General features: G+C 41.5%; 1 protein-coding gene across 1 annotated transcript in view; it reads left to right on the forward strand.

Moving 5' to 3' along the window:
* COL6A6 (collagen, type VI, alpha 6) overlaps positions 1–21104 on the forward strand; it is a 117303-nt gene that overhangs the window by 84048 nt on the left and 12151 nt on the right. The window contains exons 33-35 of the mRNA XM_011977965.1: positions 8060–8156; positions 11013–11684; positions 14392–14485. Of these exons, the coding sequence (XP_011833355.1) occupies positions 8060–8156; positions 11013–11684; positions 14392–14485 (863 nt within the window). The remainder of the gene's footprint in view (positions 1–8059; positions 8157–11012; positions 11685–14391; positions 14486–21104) is intronic.

Raw genomic sequence — 21104 nt, forward strand, 5'->3', positions numbered from 1 at the left:
TGAATCAGGACGCCAATAAACATACATGTCAGTTAGTCAGGGTAGTAATTGTTGCTGTGTGATGAAAGCCAATTGGCTGATTTTATAACTTTGCTAATTATGTAACGACCTGCAATTTATAAAGGAAAAGCCATTCCAGTTATAGCTTCTTAGCTTGTGGAGTAAAATCGGAAATGTGTTGCATTCCTAAATAAACCACCTGGGATTAAGATGACTGAGGATAACTTTAAAATATCCCGTTAATAGTGGTTCAGTGGCAGGGCTTCATCACTGGGGACCTGCTGGGCCCAGCAAAGGGTCCTTCCAGTTGGCCTCTTGGCACCACACGATGTTCTGTTCTCCATGTGGAGACCATGAATGGGGCCCAGGGAGCAGCAAAGAGGCACTGGAAAATTTAACTTAAATAAAAAGTGCAGGGCCGGGCGCGGTGGCTCACACCTGTAATGCCAACACTTTGGGAGACCGAGGTGGGTGGATCATGAGATCAGGAGATCGAGACCATCCTGGCTAACATGGTGAAACCCCGTCTCTACTAAAAATACAAAAATTAGCCAGGCGCGATGGCAGGCACCTGTAATCCCAGCTACTCGGGAGGCTGAGACAGGAGAATCACTTGAACCCGGGCAGCAGAGCCAAGATCGCGCCACTGCACTCCAGCCTGGGTGACAGAGTGAGACTCTGTCTCAAAAAAAAAAAAAAAAAAGGCCAGCCATTTGAAAATTTATTTTGAGAAAAGAAGACATACAAGAAACAATCATTGTCTTCAAGCATATGAAAAAGTATTACTGGAGAAAATAAGCCAGCCAAATTCCAAATTTGCAAAATCTCTTATTAGAGAAACGAAGGGTGACAGCAGTAGGAAACTTTAGGTTTTAAAAGAGAACTTTTGAAAGGCAATGTTGATGTACTGGGCATGGATTAATGCCGGTAGACAAGATGTTACCTTTCTCTGCATGTCTTTTATAGGGGCGGTCACTCACCTGTGGAGGGTGACTTCTATTTTTTCTAGATTAGGAGCTAAAAGTGGCCTTTTGAGGCCTTTTCCACTGCTCTAAATTTTCCATGAAAGTGTTGAAATAAGCATAACAGAGTTGGAATACATTTCTCATCTGTAAAATATTGAAAGCAGAAAGTACCTGGTTCCTAGAGTTAGTGTGAAGATTAATTGATGCAACACTACATTAGTGCCTAGGGTCACTCAAGAATGACAGCTTTTGGCTGGGCGCGGTGGCTCACGCCTGTAATCCCAGCACTTTGGGAGGCTGAGGTGGGCAGATCACGAGGTCAAGATATCAAGACCATCCTGGCCAACATGGTGAAACCCCATCTCTCCTAAAAATACTAAAATTAGCTGGTCGTGGTGGCGTGTGCCTGTAATCCCAGCTACTCAGGAGGCTGCGGCAGGAGAATCGCTTGAACCCAGCAGACAGAGGTTGCAGTGAGCCAAGATCGCACCACTGCATGCCAGCCTGGGTGACAGAGTGAGACTCAGTCTCAAAGAAAGAAAAAATGATAGCTTTTGCTTTAATTATTAGCATTCAGTTGCTTGATCCTGAACTAAAATTTGTTTAATAATAATAAAATCTAGATTGTAAAGGAGTTGAAACTGCTATTATTAATAGTAGCATCACTGAACTAATCTTAGAATTATGCAAATGAAAGGCTGATGGATCAGGTTCAGATAGGGAAATGCAATAAAGTAGGAAAAGGTGGGGCTGGATGCGTTTCTCTTGGAGAGGTGCCTCTTTTCATTCAGGTATCAGCAGGTCAGATTCAGTGATAATAAACACAACAAGGACCATGTTGCTTTATAACAAGCTCAGGAACTCAGACTTGCTATGGAGTTAGAGATGAAGTCAGAATTGCTCCCAAGTTTTATCCAACAGATGTTTAGTGAGTGCCTCATTTTATATACCAGGTACTGTCCTAGGGTCCGAGGATACAGGAGCAAACTGGAAAACCAAAAGGCCCACCTTGACATTGGAAGATGAGACCAAGCAGGGTGGTCTGGAAGGGTTCAAAACAGAGCCATATATGCAACTTGATTAGAACCCAGTGTCTGACATTACAGAAGAGAAATTACGTTACTACCTCTGTTTGCCGCCTTTTTCTTTATTTTATCCATTCTCTTCCATCGTGCTTTACCTACGTTCAAACTGTTGTCCATTATTTTTTAAGAACAGAACTTGAAAGTCTCATGACACAATGCATTTTTATTGTGGGTCCACATTTTAAAACCCTAGTTTGTTTCATACCTACCAAGGCTTTTCTAAATCTTGATCCATCTGGGAGTTAAGTAGTCCAGCGTGAAATTTGGTACCTGTGCAGCCATGTGTGTTGGGCCTCAGAAGCACCCACTCTGACAGCATGTACTGATTTCCCTGTGTTTTAGTAAATGGACTGTGATCACCATCTTGGAAGTTTTTCATGATAGTATGAAGTTGAGTGGCAAGTTGTGCCTCCCTTCACAAATGGAGGACCATTTTTTAATGGAAAAAACATGTTTTTTGTTTGTTTGCTTGTTTTGTCCCTAGGAATTTGCCTTTAGATTTGTTTAGCAATTGCCTCTTCTGATAAAATTTTACTTGCTGCGCATTGAGGCTTCCAATCTAGGGTGACTCTCCCTTTCCAATATTTTTATAAGAAATATGTCTTTTAGCTAGCCTGGCTTTTTATTTTACACTGCTGTGTGGCATTGCTGGTAAGAGGAAAATTAAGTGTAGTCTTTGACATTATAGATGATTCTCGTGATTGCAGACAGAGTTGAAATGGGGGGAGACTTCTAATGGAAAATAAGCATTTTAGTACCCAACCTTTTTATTTTGAAGAGAATTTTTATTTGTTTATATATAACTGTCTAAAAGAAAATTATTCATAATATTCATTGTATTTGTTTCTTAGATGTTTAGAGATGCCCCATGATGTTTAGAGAGGAAAGAGTGGGGTATCATTCAGAACCGTTTGATAAATGCCCCAAACCTCCCATCTTTGAGTGTAATAGCTGTGCTTTCATTCAAGCTGGTGCTTCTTTGAATCCACAAGAAGTGAGCAATAAGAAACGTAAATAATAGGTCTCTTTTATTTTAAATCTCTAGCCCACATTGACTTTAAGGAATTTTTCTGTAATATGCTTACTATACTTACTCGAGTGATACGTGGTAGGATGAATGAACTCTAAAACTACATCTTCCAGACTTTACTGACTGAAAGATTACTTGGTCAAGGGCGAAAAGGTTGGGGGAAGTGGGGAGGTATTGGGTGAGAGTGTAGACCCTCTGTGGACTCTCACCATAAAACAGCTCACTAGAATCAATGAGAAGGTTGATGTCGCTCTAAGTTGACACCAGTGTGTTGATATGTGATTAAATGTGAGCCTAAACTAACAAGGACCAACACCAGAAATATGGAAGTGGTCACATTGTAGTCATGTAGAATGCGTAGAACACAAGACTAGTTAGCAAATGGCAGCAATGTTTGGGCAATGTCTTGAGAAACACTGCTCTAAATTAAGTTAGAGACCCACTGATACAAAACTCTAATCATAAAGGTGGCTCATACAGAAGATGGAAGGTAGCCCTTGTTTGGGGAGAGTAAAACTTAAATTGGAGCCTTCTATAATCCACCCCTCCTGGGGCTCACTTGGCTCATCTTTAAAATGGTGAGAATAGATGACATGATTCCTGATTTCTTCTGGATCAAATGTTCTGTGATTGGTTTTTTTTCCCCTGGATCCTGATAGTTGGCAATAAGAAAGCTCTTGGCCCTTCCCAGCTAGTCTGAGCTATGCTGTCTGAACTGACACAGTCATTTACCACAATCCAGATGCAGTGAAGGCATGATTCACTTAAAACATTGCATAGAGATACCTCTTAATAGCTATTAATAATGCAGACTCTCTGTCCTGGTGTATAGTCAAGACTACTTTGTTTACAGATCACAAAAACCAATTTAAGTTAGCTTAGGTATACCCACATACACATATCCTAAGTAGAATTTATTATAAGTATCTGGAGCCAAGGTGTCCTCTGGTCCTGAGTCCAGATAAGTAGCCTTTGCTTTTACCCTGTGCTCATGTAACCTTCCAGTAGGTTCATTTTGCCTGCTGCCCACATAGAGCTGATTTAGCATGCTGGGGAATTGCAGTAGAGAAAGAGCTTAATTAATGCAGAGCCAGCTGAACAAGAGACTGGGGTTTTATTATTACTCAAATCAGTCTCCCTGGGAATTCGGAGGCTGGGGCTTTTCACGGATAGTTTGGGGGAAGTGGGCAGTGGTTAGGCAATGGTGCTTGCTGCTGATTGGTTGGAAGTGCAATCATAGGGGTGTGGAAAATGGTCCTCATACACTCTGAGTCAATTCTGGGTGGGGCCACAGGAGTGGTTGGTGGATTCAGGTGGAGCCATTATTATTAGAAATGCAAAACAACCTGAAAAGACATCTCAAAGAGCCAATCTTCTGTTCTACAGTAGTGATGTTCTCTGTAGGAGTAATTGGGAAAAGTGCATATCTTGTGAGCTCCAGAATAATGGCTAGTAATGGATAATACAGCCCATTGTTCCTGAGGTGTCCAGGATCCCCTTTTTACCCTCCAAAGTGCCTCATAGATAAGCAGTTTTGTTTGGGTTAAATCTTTCCCACGGTGGCCATTATAACTCTTATTTTTGGTAAGGTTCACCCATTTCTCTAGAAGAGAATAGGTTCCAAGATAGAAGACTCGTTGAATCCAGATGGGCCCACTCTTCTCTGTCTTCCTTAATCTTACCAACCTACTGGACCCAGTCCAGCTTCTTCCTGACCCAGTCAGATATGTGAGGCCTCTAATTGGATGCAATCCTATTAATTATAAGATCCAATCTGATCTTGGACCCAGCCAATATAAAAATTACTCAAACTTGAGCTCAAAACACAAGTTCGTGGAGCTTGAATCAAAGAGAACTTACCCATGATCCCAGTTGCTGTGAGAGCTCAGTGGTCACAATGGACCAGGCAGGTATATTTACCTGGTCACTTGGTGCTCCTGGGAGTCACTGGAAGTCCAGTTTGGATCCCATTTTTGATACCAAAGTGTTAAAAACTTTAGGCAAGTTAAATTTTGCAGAGTTTATTTGCACTAAAAGCAATTTGTAAATCTGTCATTGGATCCTTGGGGTATTGCTTCGCCAGCTGGAAACCTCTGTGGCCAGTGGTGCCTTTGCCCAAGTTTTTACTCAGGCCCACTAGGCTCGTTCCACCCATTCACCCTGGCAGGCTGTGCTTGACTCACGCTACTAACCTGAATCTCACATCCACCAAGGGCAAGCCAGGCGTGGAGCAGCAAGGGGTGTGTGAGCAAGTGAGTGTGGCATGGCAGGGTGGGCAGCTCCTCACGAGACTGTGGCTGGACCAGGTATACCCCAAGCAGCTTCCACAGATGGCACTGGAGGACACGGTGGCACCTGGAAGCTTGGAGATGCCAGGAACTGCAGAGCCCCAGAGAGGGTGTCACAGCCCTGACTTGGCAATCTCCTAGGTCTGGGCTCCAAAGGGTTGCAGCTCTTCTCTCCTCTCCTCATCTTGTTGTCACCCGCAATGTGGTGAACAAGGGGCATGTTTCAGCCCTGTCTGTGTGACAGCTCTTTTAGCTCCGCCATTCAGTGGGTCCTGAGTTCTTGTCCTGCATCCTGGAAGAATGAGGTACACAGACAAGTGGAGGTTGAACAAGGTGAAGAGGAGTTTTATTTAGTGACAGAGCAGCTCAGAGGAGACCTGCAGTGGGTAGCTCCTCTCTGCAGGCAGGGTCTCCTGAAGAGTGGCTGTCTCTCAGCAGAGAGGAGGCCCTGGGGTGGGTAGCTCCTCTGCAGCTGGTCATCTGGTGGCCTCCTTGAGTCTGTCCGAGTCCAGGGTTTTTATGGGTTTCAGAGGGGAGGAAGTGTGTGCTGATTGATTCATGGGAGGCCATGGATGGGCCAGAAAAAGCATGATAAGTTCCCATTTTGGTCTGTCAGCCCAGCCCCCAGGCTTTGGGCCACCCCTGGCTTGAAGGTGGGGTTTCACTGAGGACCTACCCCTTTCCACGCAGAGGCCGGCTTGTCTCCTTCTGTCATCCACTGGAGCCCAGGCTGTTTGCACTGAGGGGTGCCTACAGGCCAGCACCAAGCTGTCCTGAGCACCCCCCTTGGCCTCCCTCTCATGCTCATTAGCACCCAAACTCGGGAGGGGACTGAGGCAGTGAGGTTGGCATATCAGCACTGCCCCTAGTGTGTGCACACCTGGCCAGGTTGCAACAGTGCCTGGGCTCAGTGTCAACTTTGCTCCAAGATCAGAGCAGGTGCCGGAGCAGGAAGAGGCTAGGTAGCGGGAGCAGGCACTTCTGAGCTGGTAGGGGCAAGGGTTTCCTGGGTCTCCAAGAGTGCAGAAATGCGTGGGCCCACAGCTAGGGCCAGGCGGCTGCAACTGCTCCCAGGAGGGCAGGGCCCCTGCCCACTCCCAGCTCCCAAGAGCACAAAGATGCCTGGGTCTGGAGCCACAGCTGGATGGCCGCAGCTGCGTTCAAGAAGCAGGAGCTCTCACCCTGCCAACTCAGAAGCGGGTGAGGCTTCCACCTGTTCCCAGCTCCCAGGGCTCCATGGAGTGTGCAGCCCCGACTGCGCTCAGGTAGCATGAGCCAAGCACAGTCTGCCAGGCTGAATGAGTGGAACAAGCCTAGTGGGCCCGACTGCAGCCAGCATCATGGCAGTGGCCACTCCAGGTGGGCTGCCGCTGCCATCAAATCGAGCAGCCCTCAGAACCAGAGGAGTTTCAGAGAGCTGCTCTTCCCAATGTGGTAGGCAGTGTTTATGGATGAAAATGGAAGTACAGAAACAGCTTGACTGATTACAGCTTGGCCTTTGCCTCATTTGAACCTGGTCTAATCAGTTGGCCACTTGTGACTAACTGAAGCACAGCTGCTATGATTGGCTAAGACTCTGCTATTTGTAAAAAAAAAAAAATAATAATAACTCCTAAGATAGGTTTTCAGTTAGTACGTACTAAGTTAGGTTGCAGTTGGTTACATGAGGACTCAAAGTACAGTGGTGTCCTCAGGCCAAATTTACTTTAACACCAAATCTAGTCCAGTCAGCTCTGGTTGAAGACTGAATTACTCCATATAAACAACTGCTAAAGTTCTACCTCTGTGGATTAATTATGGTGGCAGGGGATCTTCCCAGAGAAAGGGAGTAGTCATTAGCTTAGGACAGGAGAATCACAGGGAAAATCTAAAATATCATCTGACTCATCTCTTAGGCATTAGGGTCATGCCTACAGTTTTTCTTTAATTATCAATGATCTCTGGGTCGATTAGCAAAGCTCATAATTCTTGTTTGGAGCCTCCTTATCTTCCCCCTGTTCTCTACCCTCAAACTCCCCACGTGGGTTACTAGCAATGGGGCCAAGTTGGGAAAGGGTTGGGAGTTGTTCAGAGAGCTGCATGGACGTAGATCTGAGTGTATTTCAAAGACAGCTTCAATGCCTAGTTTATAGTAGAAACCTGAAGATTGTTTATAAAGGGCATCCTGTGACTTTACATGGGTCTCTGAGACTCAGGTGGGGGAGAGGAGGTCTCTGATACTCTTCCTTAAATGGCTTCAGTGTCTTTTGATCGGTCCTTTTAACCTTTCATTGAGCTTCAGTTTCCCCATCTGTAAAATTGGGATGATGAGTGTAAGAACTCACTGTATTGCTGCAGTAATAGATATGAAAATGTTTTGTGGTCATTACCCACATTGTACCCACCCTGTGTCAGTAAGTGCTTTACAAATGTGAACTCATTTAATGCCCACAGTCCTGTTAGGAGGTAGTAGTAGTACACTCATTTTACAGATGAAGAAACATGGAAAATAAGTTGTCATATAGCTAAACTGAGTGTCAAGGTTTAAACCCAGGCAGAGCTCTTAGCCATGCTCACATGCTGTGCCTCCCCAGCACCTTCTTAGAAGGAGCACTGTTACTCTCTCCAGATGTCAGTTCTCTATGTAGTCCTAAGAGGTTCTTGCAGCCCTACCCACTAAGCTCTTCTGTCTGTTGCTTTTGCTTCTTTTAGATTGACGACACTGGCACATTTCAAGTGATAGTGGTTCCCTCTGGAGCCGACTACACACCAGCATTAGAGAGACTCCAGCGGTGCACTTTCTGCTATGGTAAGACCCACAGAGAGAAGATAATTTGATCGGGCCTATTAAGCATGTTGAGTCACCATTGGCAGGGGCAACTGGAACTTGGCAGCAGGGATACTCATGGCCTGGGGAGGACTTCTCTGGGGTTCTGGATGCGCCCTGTCACACTTCATCTTCCACAGATGAATCCTCTCAGCTCAGCAAACATGGTCTCTCCCTATATATCCCAGCAAAAGAGTTACATTCCAGGCCTTTCTACATAGTGCAGCTTACAGGAAACGGTAATGATTCTTAGAACAACTTAGCCTACTTCATTGCCAAGTTTTTATGCTATAAAGTATATTTATGTGTTTTCTAAATCTCAAATGTTCACAGCCACAAAGAAATGCTTGAAAGCAATTCAGCACCCTCCTACCAGCTTGGGAATATTTTTTAGTACAGTCAAGGTGGAAAATAGCAAAATTCATACATTTCTCATTGAAAAAAGTCTCCCAAATATTAAGCATCAGAAAGATTTGCAGTGTTGATTTATTTGTAGTGTTTTATACATAATGTATAGGTCTAACTAGAAAACTGGACTCTAACCTTCCATTTGAGTGTTCTAATAACTACAAAGTGGAAGCCACTGGAGTCATTGGTGGCTGTAATAGCTAAGAGATATAAAGCATTTTCTATCGGCCATGCACTGTTCTAATTCATATAATATCAATGATGGTGATAATGACAGTTAATACTTAAATGATTGTGTTTATATTCCAAGCACTGTTTTAATACCTTTAAATGAATTATGTCATTCAGTCTTTAAAATCACCCTAAAACATTTGAACTACTATGAGTTCCATTTTACAGATGAGGAAAATAAAGCTTAGAGATAATAATTTGCTCAGGGCTTCACAGCCATATCAAACCCAAGGCAGCTAACTCTAAACCATTTGCAGTTTATGAAAAACAGAGGTCTCATTCTTCTGCTCCCTAAATCTCTCCATTTGAGCCTGTAGGAAATGCTTGATTTTTCTCCTTCACGTGTATCAGTGAGATGAAAAAGGCTGCCATATAAATGACCTAAATGAGGAAGGTAGTAATTCTGAGGGAGAAGTAGGGTTTCTGGTCTCTAATAACCCCTCTTCTTTCTGTCTTCCCTCTGCTCCCCTCTAGTAAATTTCCCTCTTTCCCTCTCTTTCTCTTGACTGCACAGAATTGGTTTAGGCACTGGCAGTCTTACTCAAAACAGTTAAAGTGCTTTACATACTGTGGGGAGGTACATTCCACCCCATGTATTCTCAGTTGCCTTTTCAAACATGTCAGTTACAACAGTGTGATGGTATGTTGCATAGTCAGAAGTTGCACATGTGTGACTGGGGATAGATTTTGGCTTCATTTCTTGGCTTAAAACCTTGTTTTGTCTCTTAGGCGTATAATAAAAGATTTTGGCTGTCGTTTCCTGCAATTAAAAATCCTACAAAACTGAGCAAATGGGCAGCCTACTGTCCCTGATTTTAGAAACTGCTTTGCACACAGGTGACTGTTCTATCATCTGACTATTATACAGGACCATAAAATTTTAGTAAATTTCAGTAAGGGAACCATAACTTATCCAAAGTCACATCTTTATTGAGTCCATGAACAAGACTGTAGTGAGAATTTTGTTACATCCCCTAGGATCAGCACTCTGGTTATTAATCTTTCATCTAAGTTTTTATTCGTGGCCTATGCCTATATGTCTAGTACCAGCTGTCCATACTCATGTTACTCCATGTTTCTTTCTTATCTTTGGTTATTAAAGAGGCTATTTTCATTCTCAACCATCAATTAGTATTGAAAACCTAGGATTACAAAATGTCAGTTCTGAAAGGGGTCTGTAGGTGAGTCTGGTCCTACCACCTAATTTTGCAGAACTATGCTGAACTGAGGCCCAGTGGTGACTTGGCTAGGGGCACACAGCTTGTTACTGAAACGAGACCAGAACCCAAGCATTCCAGCTCTCAGGCCAAGGGACCTCCCCACTACTATACCACCTGGCCTCATCTCTAACAATAAAATGCTGACTTCTTATATAGAAACTTCTAGAAATACTGGTGTGTCCTTTGGCAAAATTATTTTACTATCCTGGCCACAGTCTCTTCTGTAAAATTACAAGATTAAATGACCTCTAAGATCCTTCCATTTCCATTTTTTTATTCCTCTGAATATTCATTGTGGTCATATTCAATAAAATCCTGTCTGTTTTTAGTATTATGCATTCTTTTATTAAATGAGATATGCACATTTATAAAATGACCTCATTTAGGAAAGTCCATTAATATCCAATATTCATTTAACAAACATGTATTCAGTTTTCAGCTAATGAGCACTATGGAAATGCACAGATGAGCTTTGTCCTTAAAGATCACTCATAGGTAGACATTGAGTTATAAACTTATTTAAATTGAGATAAAAGATACATTGCTTTTTTCACTTTTACTTTGTAAGCACGTCTTCATAGTAGAACAATATGAGCATAGCGATAATACTGTCAATCTAGAGCGATCAGTCACTGTTATGTTGTGATACAGTATACCCTTGCATGCACGAGACAAACTGTCCACTTCTAAAGACATAAACTTGAAACACAGCCAAGATTAAACTTCTGTTGAAAACAGCCTAATCTTTAAAAGTCTGATAGCTTTAGTAAATGGAGTCCAAGACACAGGCTGGATATAAAATCTGTACTTTTGGGAGACAGACGCAAACCATGTACGAGGCAATCTTCCTGTTACTATTAAAGTATTTAGTCACTTTTAACATCAAAGACTATGCAGTCTCTAAATGTCAAAATGTTTGACATGCTATCTTCCCTTTTCTATTTCTACTTAGTAACCCAGAATGACTTTTGGTTCACAGATGTATGCAAGCCAGATGCTTCTTGTGACCAAGCCAGACCACCCCCTGTGCAGTCTTACATGGATGCTGCTTTCCTTCTGGACGGCTCCCGGAACGTGGGAAGTGCTGAATTTGAAGACATAAGAGCTTTCCTGGGAGCACTATTAGATCACTTTGAAATCACCCCAGAGCCAGAGACTTCTGTCACTGGAGACCGGGTGGCCCTATTGAGCCATGCTCCCCCCGACTTCCTACCCAACACTCAGAAGAGTCCAGTTAGAGCTGAGTTCAATCTCACCACCTATAGCAGTAAGCGCCTCATGAAGAGGCACGTGGATGAGTCAGTTAAACAACTAAATGGAGATGCTTTTATTGGTCATGCCTTACAGTGGACTCTGGACAATGTCTTTTTAACTGCACCCAATCTGAGAAGAAACAAAGTCATATTTGTGATATCTGCTGGGGAAACCAGCCACTTAGATGGGGAAATCTTAAAGAAGGAATCTTTGCGAGCCAAATGTCAAGGGTATGCCCTATTTGTGTTTTCCCTTGGCCCTACTTGGGATGACAAGGAACTGGAGGATCTCGCTAGCCACCCTTTGGATCACCACCTGGTCCAGCTTGGCCGAATTCATAAACCTGACCACAGTTATGGTGTGAAGTTTGTGAAGACCTTTATAAACTCAATCAGGCGTAAGTCATAAAATCTGTTCTTCTCTGCACATTAAGAATATACATGGTATCACTAAAGAAAGGTTGATGAGCTAACATGGATACTTGGAAACCTCTTGTTCGTCTTCAAGGGCACTTCAGGGTCAGAAAAGAAAATATATAATGACAGATGGTAGAAGGGAGGAAACCTCTGGTTCCTACACATTTAGTTTTCTGGCTCATTTTTTTTTTTTTTATGCCTCTGGTTCCTATGGAGAAGCAAGCATAACAAGCAGCTGTTCACACATCTGTCTTCATGGAGCAGTGCAGTCCGGGGGTGTGAAGTCACAGCCTGGACTTCAGCTACAAAGTAGAAATCCTTGCCATGTAACCTTAGCATACTGCCCTTTGATGGAAAGTTTTATCTGTTAAGGCACCAAAAAAGAGAGCCAAAGAAAAATTAAACAGTTCTTGGCTTTGCTTTCACAAGTTCCTGAGGCAGAGTTTGAAGTGTTAGGAGATACCATTTTACCTGTCAGAATGAAAAATACAGCCTTGCAAAACTTTCTTAGCCTTGTTAATGGCTCTTTTTATGATGCCAGTAATTAGTGTAACTGGTGCCCATTAAAAAGAAACATGGGCTGCATTTCTTGGAGTAAGTTTGCCTTGAAAATATGCAATCCATTTTGAATGCAACAGGATGGATAAAAATAAGCTGTATCCTAATATGATTCTGAAGGGTGAAAAGCACTTGGTAGGATTTGCAAATGTTTTCATGGTAAATGATCCCTTGAAGTCCAGATACAGAAAAATGAGCACACAGGCAAAAGAATACCCAGTGTGGCTCAACTGAAGTCCTAATTGTGTCTCAAATGTGCCTGTGATATTATGTGGCAAGCCCCGTTAAAGCTGTAGAGACATAGACTTATCAATCAGTGTAGGGTGAGGTCTAAAGAAGCCTTGGAGATTGTTGTTGGGGCTGATAGTATATCCTCTATGATTCAAACTGACTCTAGGACCAGTAGTACCAGTGTCACTTGGGAGCCTATTAGAAACATAGAATCTTAGGACCCAACGCAGTCATTCTGAGCCAGAATCTGCATATTATAAAGATCCCCAGGTGACTCATATGTGTATTATGGTTTGAGAAACACTTGGATAGGAACAATAAGCTCCCAGAATGAAATTTATGTGGATGTATTCTGGAATAGAAGCCAGAAAGAAAAGCTAAGGATAAAAGGGAAAAAATGGGGATGGGGTCATTCTGAAGAAAAGAATCATAAGGCATCTGTAAGGGTAAAAAAAGTACACCTCTCAAGACTGATAAACTTGTAAAGAAACTCTCATCAAGAGTTTGGCAAGAAGTTGGAAGAAGTCTTATGATGGAATTTCCTTCCCCACTCCCCCAAAATTCTTGGTAGTGTTTTATGGGTTATTAGCCAAATTTTATTAGATAAATAGCACCACCCCCTGCCACCAACTGAGGAAAGGTAAAAAGATGTTTTAAGAAAAAAGTACTTAGGGTACGTGAGAGATACATAAAGTGCTTTGGGAAAACTATAACCGTGATGAAATTATATACCATTCTTCTGGAACTTAGATCTATAAATCTGTAATCTTTAAAATGTAACTATAAAAGTACAAGTCAAGGAAGACTTTGCATAATCATGTTCAAGTCTACATGCTTAATTCCATAGCAGGCCCACAGACTTGCACTAACGCACTCAACATTAACCTATATTTACTGGGGAACTTCTCTGAGCCACTCACTGTTCTGATGCTGGGTATCAAGGAGTGACCAAAACAGTCTTAGTTACTGACTGGTCTTCTGGTCTAGCTCCCTTGCTTTGTGGCTCTTACTTAAATATACTGTTATAGTGGAGTTGACTGTCAAGCACAGTCCACATCAATCAACACATTTTCTAAGAGAAACAAAACTGTTGACAAACCATCTGATACTTAACACAGATAAAAAGAAATTAAAATTCAGGTGCTCAATAACAGTAGCCTCACAGTCTTAGGCCATTCAGTCCAGAGCACACAGTCCTACCTACAACAGCAGCTCTGGAGACAGTGTTGGATCACAGTCCAGGACCAACTCGCTACTTATCATGACCCGACCCTGGGTGACCAGGAAGAGATCTAGTTGTGTTTAGCAAATCTATTTGATTTAATGCTTCAAAGAAATATAGAATAGATTTTTAAGAATTCCCATCAAAAATGGCTTTTAAATCTTTACATGGAATAAAAAGAGGCATTCTTCATTGTTATGAAAAATTAATACACTTCCAAATGAAATGAGCCACTAATGAACTGAACCCAAGATGTTAGTGCTGTTGTCGCTGTTGTTACTGATTCAAAGACCATAAAGAAAACTTTTTTCCCCTTTGCATTTTGATATTTCTAAGGAGCAAATAAATAAATACTCTGGTTAGTTTATATCAATTAAAAGCCAGGCCATTAGAACTGGCTCATGGTATCTCCTCTAATGGTTGACCTGCTTTAGCAGCTAAGAGGATCTTACTGAAAAGTTAGTTGAATTCACCTATAAATGCAGAAGGGATGTGTTTTCTAAAGTCGGTTTTAAAGATTCCCCTGAGAAATCTGCTTTCATTTCATGTGACCACCTTAGTTGGTATTTCTCTTGATGGCTATTTAAAACGGTAAAGCGGCACTTTGTGTACAGGGCAGATTGCAGTAATGTTAACAGTCATGAATACAAGACTCATCACAGGCTTTTCTCTTCTAGGTGCAATCAACAAATACCCACCAATAAACTTAAAAATAAAGTGCAATAGACTTAACCCTGCAGATCCAAGGCAGCCCCTGCGACATTTCCGAAGGTATTGTCTGCTTGGTGTTACTTGATAAATGAGAATGCCCCCAGCCTTTCTTCTCTCTATTTTCCTCCTCCTCCTCGTCTTGCTTTTCTTCCTCCTTCATCTGACATATATGATGGCTGCAGCCTACCTTCAGATGGTTTTCCTAAAGGGAAGTAGGATAGGGTGTGTGTGTGAATGAATATATGTGTACATTATATACATATATACATATAGAGAATAGCAAGATAGTAACTGTTGGAGAATATAGGTGAAAGATATACAGGTTATTTATGATTCTGTTCATTCTAATTTTCTGTGAATTTCACAATTAAAAACTTGTAAAACTTAGTGAAAGACTGAACAGTAATAAATGTGTCTGAAGAGAAGCTTAATGAACTATAGAAAATGCTGAAATAGAATGAAGAGATGATCAAGAATTTTAGAGACAAAATGAAATGGGAAGATCTAATCTATATCTAATTGGAATTCTAGAAAGATGAAATAGAAATAATGAGAGCCAATATTCAAACACATAAAGAGATGATCATATTCTAGAACTTATGAATGACATGAATTCACATGAAGAAAAAACAAGATATAACAGGCAAGATAAATAGAAAGCAACAGTTAGACATAGTATGGGGAAATGCAGGACACCAAGACAAAACTTAAAAGCAGCCAAAAAGAAAAGTCAGATCATCTACAAATAAATTATAATTAGGCTGGTAGGTGATTTATCAATTGTAACAGTGGAAACCACCAAACTATTGAATAACTTTAGTGGAAGAAAATTTTGTCAACTTAGAAACACTGTCTTAAGACAATTTAGACTTAAAAAAATAGTTTACCACAAAGAAGCCTTTACTAAAACTTCTAAAGTATGTACTTCAAGAAAAATAAAAAATAACCACAGAAGAAGGGAATGAGATGCAAGAGGCAATAGTAAGTGATAAAATTCATCAGTATTTAGTTAAATCTAAACAAATTTGTTTTTGTTTGTAAGACAGAGTTTCACTCTGTTGCCCAGGCTGGAGTGCAGTGGCATGATCTCAGCTCACTGCAAACTCCACCTCTGAGGTTCAAGCAATTCTCCTGCCTCAGCCTCCCGAGTAGCTGGGATTACAGGCATCCACCACTATGCCTGGCTAATTTTAGCCACGCCTGGCTAATTTTTTTTTGTATTTTTCAGGATAGATGGGGTTTCACCATGTTGGTCAGGCTGGTCTTGAACTCCTGGCCTCAAGTGATCCACCCACCTCAGCCTCCCAAAGTATTAGGATTACAGGCATCAGACACCGTACCTGGCCTAAACAAATGTATTTTTAAGTAATATATCTAACTTTTGGGATTACAAAAAAGTTGACTTGTTAACAACACTATGAAAATAAAACATTTCACCTGGTGATTTTAACAGAAAAAGTTCTAAGACTATAAATATTAATAAATATTTTTGATTTATTTAAATATGAGAAAAGACATCAAACAAAAATAATCTTGTATTATTAAAAAATGAAGCCTTGGACTTTAAGGAAAGAAAGGTGATACTAAAAAAAGAGGGTATTAATAATGTAAGTCACAGGGAGATAAATGGAGTTAAAAGATTCTAGGAGCTTGTATCATTTGAGCTGGGGGTTAGGCTATTGAAAAACTTGAGATGCTTAAAAATGCATTACAAATTTTAAGGGCACACATGAAAAAGGAAAATAGAAATTAGCTAACTAACAAAAATCTAGTGAGGTAAAATAGGATAGAAAACAAGAATGTAATAAATATTTTTTTAAATAAAAAGCCAAGAAAAAAAAGTTTCTTTAAAAAGGCCAAAAAAAAAAAAAAAAAAAGTAGAAGGCACAATGACAGCAGAATCAAGTCCATTTAAATATGTGTGTAATCACGAAAAAAAAAAAAAAAAAAAAAACATGAACATGCCAGTTATAATCAGCGATTGATGGATTTGATTTTAACAACAAAATAAAATCCAGCTTTGCCCGGGCACGGTGGCTCACGCCTATAATCCCAGCACTTTGGGAGGCTGAGGCAGGTGGATCACCTGAGGTCTGCAGTTCGAGACCAGCCTGGCCAACATGGTGAAACTTCATCTCTACTAACAATACAAGAAATTAGCCGGGCGTAGTGGCAGGCATGTGTAATCCCAGCTACTCGGGAGGCTGAGGCAGGAGAATCACTTGAACCCAGGGGGCAGAGGTTGCAGTGAGCCAAGATTGCACCACTGCACTCCAGTCTTGAGGACAAGAGCAAAACTCTGTCTCAAAAAATAAAGAAATAATAAAATCCAGCTTCAACTGCTTTCAAGACACACATCCACAATATAAGGAAATGGAGAGGCAGAAAGTAAAATGATGGAAAAAAACATACTGGGCAAATATATCAAAAATAAAGGTAGAATAGCTATATTTATATCAGATAATATATACTTTTAAATAAAACCATTTCATAGGGATAAAGAGGATGACTACATGACGACAAAGTGTTAAATTTATGAGGACGATAAAACAATTTTAAATTGATAAGAGGGTCGTAAAATCTTAAAATATACAAAAGAGAAACTGAAAAACCACAAGGAGAAATTGTCAGTGAACCATCATCAAAATTTGAGATTTCATTACACTAGTTTGAATATTGATAGGTCAAGTAGACAAAAATTAGTAATGATATAAAAGATTTAAACATAAGTAATAAACCATTTAGTAGACACATGCAGAAGCCTGAACAGAAAAATTAGACATCTGGATATTAACAACTGTTAAGGTGGAGTGTTTACAAGTGTTCCTTGTGCAACTTCTAACTTATAAAGCAAGTGTCAACAAATCTCTGAGAACTGGTGTCATACAGTCCACATTGTCTGACCACAGTGCAACTAAGTTAGAAATTAATAACAATATTTTAGGCTGGGCACGGTGCTCACGCCTCTAATCCCAGCACTCTGGGAGGCTGAGGTGGGTGAATCACCTGAGGTCAGGAGTTCAAGGCCAGCCTGGCCAACATGGCGAAACCCCATCTCTACGAACAATACAAAAATTAGCCAGGTGTGATGGCACACACCTGTAATCCCAGCTACTTGGGAGACTGAGAAGGAGGGTTACTCCAACTCAGGAGGCAGAGGTTGCAGTGAGCCAAGATCACATCACTGCACTCCAGCCTGGACAACAGAGTGAGACTCTGTCTCTAAATAAATAAATAAATAAATAAATAAATAAATAAAATAATGTTTTAAAAGCCTATACATTTTTAAATCAGCTTTCTCAATAATGGGACAAAAAATTATAGTGAAAAGTTAAAAATACTTAGAACTGTATAACAATCAAAATGCTATATGTCAAAACTTGTAGGATGCACCAAAGTCATGATTTAGGAAATTTTATCTTAATTCTCATGTGAGGAAAGTTTTTTAAATTCAAAACACTAATGAGCTAAGCATTGATCTGAAGATGTTATATATTTGAAAAAACAGACTATATCCAAAGAAATGAATATAATGAATAGACTTAATGTTTTTTTAAAAATCAACATATAAAAGAGTATCAACAAAGGCAAAAGTCAGTTCTTTCAAAACTTAAGAATGTGCATATATATTGTATCTTTAGCACATATTAATATTACCTTTTAAAAATTAGAAATAAGTGAAATCAAATGGGAGTGTCTTTATTTCTGTGGTAAATTATTCTGTACAAACACACATATACATTACTCAGCCACCAACCACAATCAAATGTGTACCAGCACCTGGACCCACACTTAGGCAAATACCTTTGGCGATGTGCCTACTTTTAATGTGTGATGTGTGCATTTCTGCATGGTGATCAAGGCCAGGGAGGCACTCCTAATGCAGAAGCCCTAGCTCTGTCACCTCTGAGAAGCCTCCTCCTGGAATCTCTTGCTTACCTTGACAGATGAGCTGTCCAGGGGAACTGTCCAGCAGCAAATAATTCCTGAAGTCACACCTAAAACAGGCCTGTGAAGTCAGTCCAGGAAGAGCAGGGCTCCCCATGCTGCAGGTGTCTGGCAGCTTGGAAAAGGGATATAGACAAGATGCTGTGCATGTGACTCTTGCCGAGGACAGCGTCTTTGGCATGGAGGGTACATTAAAACTGGTGCTAAAGCAGTGTTTTCAACGAGTCAGGCTAAGTGCTACAAGCTGGTTAGCTTGCACAGGGCCTGGGTGCTCAGTAGGGCACAGCACTTGGGGTTTAGTGCTCTGCAGTCACTATTAATGTTATTTTTGAATTTGAGTTTTATAGTGAAGTCCAATGGGATAATAAAGCACGTGCTGGGGAGTCAGGACCTGGAGCCTTGGTTCACTTGCCAGTCCACCTCCCTCCACTTCCCCAGAACTGGTTCTCACAGACCACTGTGTATCTCCCAGCTCCCTGGGGTTCCCTCGCCCCACCCTCCCCTAGACTGGGAGACAGGGTCAGTTATGCTCCCACAGTCTTGGGACAGGAAAGCAGTAGCCATCCACCCCAAGCTGGCAGTGCCACAATGCATTTGTCTTTTGCCCACCTATATCTAGGCACCCAGCATGTCCCAGCAAAGAGGCTGCAACACTCTACAGCAAGCTTGTCCAATCTGTCACCCACAGGCTGCATGAGGCTCAGGATAGCTTTGAATGTAGCCTAACACAAATCTGCAAACTTTCTTAAAACACGAGATTTTTTTGTGATTTTTAAAAAATTTTTTTAAACTTATCAGCTATTGTTAGCGTTCGTGTATTTTATGTGTGACCCAAGACAGTTGTTCTTCCAGTGTCGCCCAGGGAAGGCAAGAGACTGGACACCCCTGCTGTAGAGGATCACCCCTCTGCCGCAGGTTGGGATGGCCAGCCAAGAGAAGGGGCGAGATGTCTGGCTCAACTTCTGGCTGTTGGGAAAAGGAACTCAAGAGCCGGCCACACACCAAGTAAAGGGGATGGGGAAAGCATTTTGAATGACAGATAGAAACCTCCATGGTAGATGGAGAGATCACAGAAGGAAGAAAGCTTTTTTCCCTGCTTTTAGACTTAAGGGCCTGAATTTGCATTTTGCCTTCAGCTCTCCACATATGTAGCCAGCCATGACTGCAACAAGGACACATGTGGGAGCCAATCTATGCAATTAAAAGGCATTTTTGAAAACCACTCCTACCATGCTTTCTGTTGCAGAGAAATATGAGTGGGAGGAGGGGATCCACAGTGCTTTTGGACAGGAAGTTTCTTCCTCTTTCGCCACACTGCCCCAGATACACTGGATGCTCAGCTTCTCCTATGTATTTGAAATGGTGAAATGTCAGCAAATGGCTGGGGCATCAAGGAATTGAGACATGAAATCCATACCACTGTCTGTGCATTCCCCAGGCCTTCTCTAAGTGACCAAAGACTCTAATCAAAAGTTATGAGCCACACAGCTGCTTCTGAAACTCCTTGCCTGAGCCATTCAAGAGAGGTGAGGCAGAACTGAAAACACAGCATTGAGGGAGATGAGAATACCTGCTAGGGAAGAGGTCTGGATATAGAGACTCATCAGGTCCTTGGAATGACTTGCATAGGAATTAGGTCATTCTGTGAGATTATGAGAAATACATGTAGAAGCTGGTGCTTATCAGATAGAAAAGGAAGGAGCCGAATCAAACCACAAGCTACCAAGGAGACAAATGGCCCACGAGGGTAAGAGAGCAGGGCACCCTCTTTATATAAGCACTTAGATCTGCTCAGAAACAACAAAGGCAGAAAGCCACCTTTTTATTGCTTCATCCAGCCAAGGAAGAACCTTTGCCAGACTTTAAAGCAGTGACAGGCCAGAGCCAGAACAACTGAATGGTAGAAATGGACACCATCACTAATGCCATATGAATAATGCATCTGTTATAATTCTGCTTTCCAACGTATGTTTTCTGGACACACCAAATGTGAAAGAATTCTGGAAATAGAAGCAATCTTGTCTGTATTTTCTATTTCAGTCCATCTAGTCAACTAATAAATGCAGCATGGCTGACTCTTGAATATCTGCATAGATGGAGGAGTCTGATCACAGAGAACTGTAATTAATCCTACCTCGCCTTATCTAGAATTTGTCACATCCATCTTTCCACAGACTTTACTGGAGCTGAGCACAAGTTGCAAAATAGACAATTTCATTCTTTGCCTTGACAACCTATTGTTGAACATACCAATCAGCAAAGAATTATTTGAACAATATACAGTAGGATAAAGAGAAATACAGTTTTGTAATTCTCAAACTGAGTAATCAAATGATTTTTTTCTTTTCTTTCCTTTTTTTTTTTTTTTTTTTTTGGGAGATGGAGTCTCGCTCTGTCACCCAGGCTGGAGTTCAGTGGCATGATCTCGGCTCACTGCAGTCTCTGCCTCCCGGGTTCAAGAAATTCTCCTGCCTCAGCCTCCTGAATAGCTGGGACTACAGGCACGTGCCACCACACCCGGCTAATTTTTTCTATTTTTAGTAGAGATGGAGTTTCACCATTGAAGGGGTGGCCTGCCCCTCCACACCTGTGGGTGTTTCTCGTTAGGTGGAACGAGAGACTTGAGAAAAGAAATAAGACACAGAGACAAAGTATAGAGAAAGAAAAGCAGGGGTCCAGGGGACCGGCGCTCAGCTTACAGAGGACCCACGCCAGCACCGGCCTCTGAGTT

This window comes from Mandrillus leucophaeus, unplaced genomic scaffold, assembly GCF_000951045.1.
Source record: "Mandrillus leucophaeus isolate KB7577 unplaced genomic scaffold, Mleu.le_1.0 Scaffold186, whole genome shotgun sequence".
NCBI classification, from domain to species: domain Eukaryota; kingdom Metazoa; phylum Chordata; class Mammalia; order Primates; family Cercopithecidae; genus Mandrillus; species Mandrillus leucophaeus.